The 10000-nt window shown below is 45.1% G+C and overlaps 1 protein-coding gene across 1 annotated transcript in view; it reads left to right on the top strand.

Annotated features, from left to right (window-relative positions):
• si:dkey-225n22.4 (collagen alpha-1(XXI) chain) overlaps positions 1–10000 on the top strand; it is a 107442-nt gene that overhangs the window by 56608 nt on the left and 40834 nt on the right. Inside the window, 1 exon segment of the mRNA XM_063206689.1 lies at positions 9098–9151. Coding sequence (XP_063062759.1) covers positions 9098–9151 — 54 coding nt within the window.

Below are 10000 nucleotides of genomic sequence, written 5' to 3'. Positions count from 1 at the left end.
CTCTCGCTTTTTTGTACTTTTATGTCATTTTTAACGTGTTATGTGTGTCTGCGTTTTTTATATGACTGAGACGAAATGACCAATTCTTTTTGTTCAGTGTAGACCACATGACTTATGGTCTGGGGGGACTTCTCTGTCTTATGTCTGTGAAGGTCTGTGCAGAGTGTCTGAGGTATACTGTATTTCCTATCCCTGCAATGTATAGAGGAGTTTATACATTCAAATCAAAAGGGTGGCACAAGGTTTTTCCCTTCAAAATAATCCATGTTACTCTAAGTGTGTGTGTGTTTGTGCGTGTGTGTGTGCGTGTGTTTGTGTGCGTCTGTGTGAATTTGTTCTCTTATCTGTTTCATGTGTGTGTGTGTGTGTCTGTGGTGTTAATTTGCTGTTGTGTGTGTGTGTGTGTGTGCGTGTGCGTGTGCGTGTGCGTGTGTGCGTGCGTGTGTGTGTGTGTGTGTGTGCGTGTGCGTGTGTGCGTGTGCGTGCGTGTGCGTGCGTGCGTGTGTGCTTGTGTGTGCATGTGTTCACATTCATATCAGTCCCGTATTGCAACACTAACTGCGCACCATTCAAATTCAAGCTCATCACCACGTCCTCCACCACCCGCCGCCTCAACCCACCACCAAGTTGAGAAATTCCTGTAATCTCAGGTGGCAGGCCATTTATATGGTAATGCAATGCAGCAGCGGCAGAAAGCAGCAAGCAGCGAAACCCCTAGTGCAGTGCTCACCTGATACCCCGACAAATTACCCAGCTTACGCCCACTCTCAGCGCTCACATAAACGCCAGGAATTACCTTTAAGCACGGCTCTGTCGGCTGGCGTCACTCGGAGAATGCTACGCTCCCCTATGGAGACCTGCTAGCTTAATTGAATACAAAGTTGCTCGTACGCTTTTTTCTAGGGTTTTCGTGGAGTTTAGAGGTGTGTTGGGATCATTATCCCCTTCAGAGTCTGAGCGTTTTGCGACGCAAGGAAGTGTAAAATTGAAATTTAATAAGATATATATTTTTTTTTAACACGTTGTGAAAGCCTCTCTTACATGTAAATTTCACATACCACTCGTTCAACTCATCCTGCTTGGAATTTGCACAAATCCATCTTACTTTATGCACCTGTTTTTTTAAGATAGGTGCCCCATATCATCTTGATCAAAGAGCTAAATTGTAAACAACTCGACATATTTTTGAAGCTCACTTCCATCCAAAAGGCTTTTTCGGTTACTTTTGGGAAAGAGGTCAGCCGCCATTAAGTTCCAAAAAAGTCCAGCTGCTTAAAACTCTTTTGATTAACATAAGCTGCTGAGAATCCTCCAAGACACCATTCCATATGGGGGGAAAAACCTACTGATCCAAACGAGGTCAAGTCGGGTGAACTTAAAAAAGACGGTTAAGGCCAGTGGTGTAGTCTACGTAGAACGCGGGTATACGGAGTATACCCACTTCTAAATTTCAGGTATTTCAGTATACCCACTTAAAATTGATTGATCCATTATTTTGAATAGCACAAATATATACAGTATACCCACTTCAAAAAATGCTCAAATATACAGTATACCCACCATAAAAAAGTAGACTACACCACTGGTTAAGGCCCTTACATTATCAGACCATTCTACACTTAGGCACGGGAATCAAACAGATTGAGCAAAAGGGGAAAATTAGCAAGTGGCTTTGGTGGCTCGCTCTGTGTGGACATCCTTTGCCTAAGTTGCCAACATCCCTCTTCCCCACTCACCCAACTTAAATATCCTTAATCCCACTCCAAGGTAAATCCAGATGCAGCCAATCAAGAGGTTTGCAATTTGGTCATGTGAATCCTCTGAACTGTCATAGATGCTGTCATCATGCGATCATGTGGCTTGTACTGTGTTTGAAAGGGTCAATAACAGGGCCGGTGATACTTATGCTTGATTGGGGTGTGGTGTCTTCTGCTGGGGGTTTGTTGAACACAGTAGTGTGTATGTGTGTTCATACTTGCAAGTTCATCTTTGCTTTCACGTTTATGTCTGTCTATCTCTCCCATCTCTATGTCTGTCTATCCTACTGTATTTGAAAGGTCCAATGACAGGGCCTGTGATGCTCTAGGGGTGATTGGGGTGTGGTTGCTGTCTTCTCATGGGGCTTTGGACTAATGACAATGTGTAAGGATACTAAAGGAATAGGCTATGTAGGGTACTGTATATTAGGAGTGTATGTGTGCTATCCATGCATGTAAGTCCATCATCATCATCCATCATCATCAAGTCATCATTATGTCTAATATCTCTCCCCTTGTGGTCTTCACTTCCTTCTTTCTATGAGATGTTGTCATCATGTGGCTTCCCTCTGTGTTTGAACTGGTAAATAAGAGAACATGCGCTGCACTAGCTTGATTGGGCTAGGAGTCTTCAGATGGGGAGTTGGACTAAAAACAGATTATGTTCTCCGCTAAGCAGTACTGTATGTCTTGCATGTGAGGAGTGAGGATGGAGGTCCATCTTTGCTTTCACGTTTCACATCTGTCTACCTCTGCCCTCTACATCTCTTTTTCTGTAATCCTCTTTGCCTGGATCTGTGCATCCACACTCATGTGTCTTACAGTGTACTGTACACTATTACCCCTAATTCTCCCACCACTACCCCTAAGCCATTTCTCCCCTTATCCCTCTCTCCGTCCCCTCCATGTGTGGGGGTATGGGTGTCCCATTTTAGGTGAAGGCAGACAGGTAGGGGGAAGGGGTAGGGCTTCATACCCATTCAAACTGAAATTTGAATTGAACACATTTGAATTTGAACTGAGTAATTACAAGCAATATACAGCTGTAGTTGGTTGAACCAGAGAGTCTACCTTTGGATGCTGTGTGATTCATTCCGCACTTGTTGAAGAGGTGTCCCAATTCGAAGAGGTTGCATTTCAAACCCTGCACCTTACTCCATTTCAAGGGACAAGGGGCGAGGAGAAAGGCGTGTAGGGGTAGAAATAAAAAATATGATTCTGCTTTAATTTTGCCTTCAAAACACTCTTTGACTGAGATTCATTGCGCAAACACAGTCCCCTCAGACTGCGACAGTCAGCTGAGTAACTTCAGTCATCGCCTCTGATTCAGCAGCGGGCCCGATGCCACTCATGCTTGCTCACGTGTACCCTTCATGTTTAAACTCACCGCTCACCTGATGCACAGAAGAGAGGGGGTGGCCAGTCCTGCCTAGAAGGTTTACGGTGTGTGTGTGTGTGTGTGTGTGTGTGTGTGTGTGTGTGTGTGTGTGTGTGTGTGTGTGTGTGTGTGTGTGTGTGTGTGTGTGTGTGTGTGTGTGTGTGTGTGTGTGTGTGTGTGTGTGTGTGTGTGTGTGTGTGTGTGTGTGCGTGCACGTGTGTGGTAGATGGGTGTGGAGTGGTAGGGAGCGGGTGTGGTGGTGGTGGTGGGAGGGGGGGGTCAGATGTACCTAGAAGGCCTCAGTGGAAGGGAGGGGCGCCCTACCGTAGCTGCCAGTCCCTCTGTGTGGCCTGTGTGGCCTCACACTGCTGGGTAAACAGGAGAGGGACCTGACAAGTGTCACCGCGTCACAAAGACAACACTGTATACTGTACGTGTACGCCACTGCAATGGCAAAGTGCAGTCATGTTGTGAGCGTAGAAATCGCTAGAAATACCTGCTTAGTCAAACATGGTATTTAGTCAAAACACCAAAAACAGGAATTACGTATATGTCAAAATTTCATGTTAATTGTGTGTGTGTGTGTGTGTGTGTGTGTGTGTGTGTGTGTGTGTGTGTGTGTGTGTGTGTGTGTGTGTGTGTGTGTGTGTGTGTGTGTGTCTGTCTGTCTGTCTGTCTGTCTGTCTGTCTGTCTTTGTGTGTGTGTGTGTGTGTGTGTGTGTGTCTGTCTGTCTGTCTGTCTGTCTTTGTGTCTGTGTCTGTGTCTGTGTCTGTGTCTGTGTCTGTGTCTGTGTCTGTGTCTGTGTGTGCTTGCAGTAGAATAAGTGGGAAGGAGAAGGAGACGTTGTGATAGAATAGGTCAGTGAATGAGTGCGTTTACATGCAGTTCAGTATCCCGAATATGAGGCTTATCCCGGTTATGATCATATTCGGGATAAGGTGTTTATATGCGCACAGAACGTTATATCCCAGTCTACATTCTTGGCCGTTATAGAATTCTCTTCAAATGCGTGTAGCCTGGATACCAGCAACAGCGTTCCATGGGAAGCCCCTGTATTCGGGATAAGGTGTATACATGCGTCAGTATCCCGGCTTCTTTCGGAAAACTCCACCTAGCATATCCCGATTTCTCAGTATCCTGAATAAGGGCTTATTCGGGATACTGAAGTGTTTATATGCGCAAACGCAAATTCGGGATACTTAATATCCCGATCATATTCGGGATACTGAACTGCATGTATACGCACTCAATGACAGCAAGCCCAAATAAATGAGCCTACATGTCTCACTCCAGAGCCAGCAGTGTGTGTGTGTGTGTGTGTGTGTGTGTGTGTGTGTGTGTGTGTGTGTGTGTGTGTGTGTGTGTGTGTGTGTGTGTGTGTGTGTGTGTGTGTGTGTGTGTGTGTGTGTGTGTGTGTGTGTGTGTGTGTGTGTTTCTTTCATGGGTGTGCCGTAGCAAAACCCTTGTGTAATGATGTGTCTGTGTGTGTGTGTGTGTGTGTGTGTGTGTGTGTTTCTTTCATGGGTGTGCCGTAGCAAAACCCTTGTGTAATGATGTGTCTGTGTCTGTGTGTGTGTGCATGCGTGTGTGTGTGCGTGTGCGCGTGCGTGCGTGTGTGTGTTGTGGTGTTCTGTTATGGACACAGAGGCCCAGCGTGAGTGATTGTGATGCCTCATTTCTCTGCCAAAATCAATATTTGGGTCAGAATGATTGACAAGCTGTGACTAGCCGACGGTCAATACATGGAAATGGCCGCCCCCTCATTTCTAGCCACAGTGGACAGGAATAAAAGCATGAAAAGCAAAGAAAAATAAGTTTAATAAAACATTATGCCACAGCAGTAAGTGGAAACAAACATGAAGTTCTTAACCGACAAGGCCCCATTCAAATGTGTTCTTTAAAAAATTACGGAATTGTGGCGTCACATTCTACTTGAAAACAAGGAACTCAAGGAAAAATAGCCCCCCGCACACACACACACAAAAAAAACATTTTTTTGGTTCACTGATGTGTGTTATAAACACACTTGGCTCCAGAACATGTTGCAAATGTGGGGTTTGTTTTACCTCGACATCATGAACAGGCTTTCAGTCTCAAGACAAGCTTATTGTTTCTTTCCTCCCATTTCAGCAACTGTAGCATTTTCCTCGATATCCAACACAACTCAACATTTCTAAAAACCAGACACGGGGGCCAGTGTAAAAAAGCCTCAGACAGAGCTAAGTGAGAGTAAGAGTACAGTGAGGGCGTATCGCTTTCACACACCCTGACTTGGTGTATATTGACCTAAGTGGCTGATGTCTTGCAGCATGTTCTGCAAGAGCTGCGACATTCTTCGAGGCCTCAGTCGTCAAGGACTGTTTTGCTACATTCGGATTCCATTCCTCAGCTTAGCCTATACTTTCGTCATAAACACAGCACATACGTTTGGCACATGTGTGCCCCCCTTTTTCTAACATCTGAACAAATGTTGTTGCTCATGTTAGCGTTCAGGACTGAACATGTATATCCTAACACAGTGTTTCCCAACCTTTTTTGTCTTGTGTACCCCCAAGCCTTTTCGTTGTGCCATGAGTACCCCCTAAGTCAAGTTCTATATAGATTTTTCCATCCCAATGTAACTAAGCTCCAAATATTTGTTAAAATTTCATTTTTCCAAGTACCCCCTGCAGTGTGCTCGCGTACCCCTAGTGGTACACGTACCCCTGGTTGGGAAACACTGTCCTAACACAGGGGTTCCCAAACGTTGCCATGCACCCCCCGCTCCAGCACCCCCTCGCAGCCCTCCAGGGGTCCCCACTTTGAAAGCATAAACTCACCCCTGAATGAGCATGTATGTCCCAAGGTAAAGTCTGTGTTACTTTCGTAACGTAAACTCAACGTCACAAAATGCATTAAACAATTAAATGCATTAAACAAATGCCTCAATGTGTAAAGCAGAGGCAAAAATGTCTGCCTTCAGCAAAGTTGTGTTTAACAGTAGCTGACAATGATCAGGCCTAAAACTAAGGGTATCAGCTAGTGTATACGAAACGAGTGCATAAAACATTTGTGTGCGTCTCCTCGTCACCCTTCGCATAATGAAAGACTTTGCTGCTTGCACTTTTTTTTATGTGTTAAATCAGGCCGGGCCCTTCAAAAGAGCTCGCTCATGCCAACGTTTAATAAGCTCTTTCGCTTACCACTGAGTCTTGTAATAGAGACACTTTTAGCAGTTAGTTAATCCACACACACACAGTACACTCTACACACATACGCACGCGCACGCACACACACACACACACACACACACACACACACACACACACACACACACACACACACACACACACACACACACACACACACACACACACACACACACACACACACACACACACACACACACACACACACACACTAACCCACATCTTATCCCAGCAGAGCTGTTTTCAAATTGAAGCCACCAGTCCACAGTTTTTTGAATGGTCTGCCTTTATGAAAGCACAACACTCGTGGAGTTACGACCAGTTGAAAGGGCTGCTCAGTAAACAAACAATCAATCAATGCAAGGCCATCATTTTACAATGTTTACGCAAAAATATATACTGCCCACAGACGCAGCTTGAGGCCATATAGTTTAAAGAAAGTGATGCTTTGTTGCCCATTGAAAATGGAAATTTTGAGGTTCATTTGGTCTGACATGCAAGGTTTCCCCGTGTGTGTTTGAGTTTGTCGCGTGCTGTAAGCGCCTCTCTTCCAGACTGTAGAAGAAGTGATAATGACTGTTTTCACATGCACAGCGGGGGCAAACTAAAGAAAATCACAGCTTTTGCATTCGCTGATGGTTTTAATAGAATAAGATTTGGCTCGCTTGCTACAAATTTGGGTTTGCACGTTTAAAAATGAAAACATGTGTGTTTTGGATGGCTTCCCTGTATGTGTTAGAGGTTGATGTGTGCCCTCACCACCTACTGCATGTTCCTGACCTTAGCAGAGGTGACAATCACTGTTTTCACCTTCACAAGTCCCCTGGTCCCCTGATTGTTTTAGAGTAAACACCTCTGGCCTTATAACAGATTTGGTTTGAGGATATTTTTTTTAATAATAAATGGCAGCAAGAAAAGACAAGATCAGACTTGGAAATGAGAGATTTGTGCTTTTGTGAAGATTTGTTTTGTCCATGGACAGTTTCCCCGTAGGTGTTGGAAATTTGTTATCACATATCATAAATACTGTCCCCAGTGCGTGATAGTTAATGTTTTCACATTACCAGAGGCCAAAACAAGGACCACTTCCCGAAAAAGACCTACATGTTTTTGTGTTTTACTCATATGTTAATATCAACACATGCCATTTACCTCAATATTCAATGACAACTCAGTTCTTAAAAAGGATACATGCATTTAGACTGGAATGGGTTTTGGACAATGTTCCCCATGTGTTCAGTTTGGTTCATATCATGTGCCATCTCCAGGGGATGAAAACAAAAATAGTTTTACCCTATTTGCTCCAGAATATGGTGTGTGTGTGTGATTATCATTGTATTCCATTTATACCTACATCATTCAGTTCAGTTTTTCAGCTTTGGTAGGCATACAGTCACTCTTATTCCTCAAAAACCTTCAACATTTGTGAACATATACCTTAGCATTCAATCGTGATTTCTTTTGTGTGTTTTGGTCTTGCATGGGCTGATTTCCCTGTACGTGTTGAAGTTTGGCACGTATCATAAGAGCCTCTGCGTTTGACCTGAGCACAGGTGCTAATCACTGTTTTCACATCTCCAGACCTCCAGTATTGGCCGGTTTTCAGGCCAACCTTGAGTTCCAGAACTTCTCCTCCGCCTTCCATCTGGCCACGTTCGCCATCTGCGGTGGGTCTGAGATTCTAAGGTTCTGTTCCATGTCTGGTGTCAGATTCTACACCTCTATGGTTATGGCCCTTGCAATTCTGTCTAAAGCTGGAGGTGTCACGTGACTTCCAGTCAATCCTGGCTTGTGGGTCATGTGTCGGTCATGTACTGTGATTATCATTGTCACCTGTCAACGCCCTGACCACAGCAATGAAGAGGAGAAGCTTCAAAACATTTTTTGAGAGCTGCACGTCCAACGTCCAACTGAACCAGCTTGTTCATTGCTGCAATGGTGTTGGTTTCTAGCAATTAAGAGAAGCGGCTAGAGAAAGAAGAGAATCACAAATCATTTTTTTGTGAACTGCCCCATACATCCAACCAATCCCAGTTTGTCATTGCCACAACAACATTGGTCTGCATTTACGGGAAGTTACTGGAGGCAGCGACAGACAAACACACCTATCATGTGGACTGCGGGTCTGTGAAATGCACTCCCTAATGTATGTCTGGGTGATCTTGCCTCACCCACAACACCTGGTTACGGCTTGCGGTTATACAAAACGCAGACATTTGTGGTCCATATGAAACGCACCTTTGGTAAAGCCGCACAATTTGTTGTCATTATGTTCCACGCAGGACATAAACTCTGTCTCAGTCAGTGTGCTGATTTAAGAGGCTTCAGTGTCATGCTTTAGGAGGTTTTAGTGTTGTGATTGAGGAGGCTTACACTGACTTTTCTGGAAATGGCTGAGCAGACTACCCCAATATGTCTGTGTCTGCTGGATATTATTGTATTCACACACACACGCACGCACACACGCACACACACACACACACACACCATGTGCCAAAGAGGATATTACAGAAATTGGAGAACCTTTTCAGGACAATCACCAGGAAGTGTGAACACACGCATGCACACTCGCACGTACACACGAACACACACACACGCACGCCCACGCGCTCAAACACACACACACACACACACACACACACACACACACACACACACACACACACACACACACACACACACACACACACACACACACACACACACACACACACACACTCCTGAATAACTGGGATATGTGACCTAATTGCTATCGTGCCTCTTCTCTCTGCAGGGTGATAAAGGGGAGCGTGGATTGCCAGGTACTACAGGGACACAAGGAGTGCCGGTAAGCCACTGCTCATTACACACACACACACACACACACACACACACACACACACACACACACACACACACACACACACACACACACACACACACACACACACACACACACACACACACACACACACACACACACACACACACAGTGCGATTTTGGGGCATTTAATGGGATTCACTGTGACAAGGTGAACGTATACCCAAACTCTTACACAAAAGCACGCTACACTGCACTTCATGCTTTGTGAATGGCAATTTTAGGCTATAGGTCTGAGGGAAGACCTACGCGGCCTTACTACTACACTAAAGCACTCTGCGGAACATTACTGTATGCTTTGTTACAGGCATTTACTGCAGTTCATCATTTGCACACACACACACGCACACACACACACACACACACACACACACACACACACACACACACACACACACACACACACACACACACACACACACACACACGTGCAAACACACACACACGCGCGTGCGCACAAACACACACACACGCACACACAAGCCTTAAGCTTGACACAGCACGACTAAGCTGCCTCTTTTTGCTTTACGATTGAGCTGTGTTGTGCCTATTCGAAAAGCAAAAAGTGGCGGACGAGTCACGCTGTGTGGAGCTGTAGGCCTACCAGAAAAGCGGCAGTCAAAAAGACGCATTACAGTTAGTTCCTAACTGTAAAAAACTGATACAGACAAGTGCAGCCATCTTGATCAGTACAATGGCCCCTTTTGCAATGAGCTGCACAGACTGCTTCACACACACACACACACACACACACGCACGCACGCAGGCACACACACACACACACACACACACACACACACACACACACACACACAC

This window comes from Engraulis encrasicolus, chromosome 9 (genome assembly GCF_034702125.1).
Source record: "Engraulis encrasicolus isolate BLACKSEA-1 chromosome 9, IST_EnEncr_1.0, whole genome shotgun sequence".
In the NCBI taxonomy this organism is placed as follows: Eukaryota; Metazoa; Chordata; class Actinopteri; order Clupeiformes; family Engraulidae; genus Engraulis; species Engraulis encrasicolus.
The sequence above is the reverse complement of the archived record's forward strand: the minus strand, read 5'-3'. Positions and strand labels throughout refer to the sequence as shown.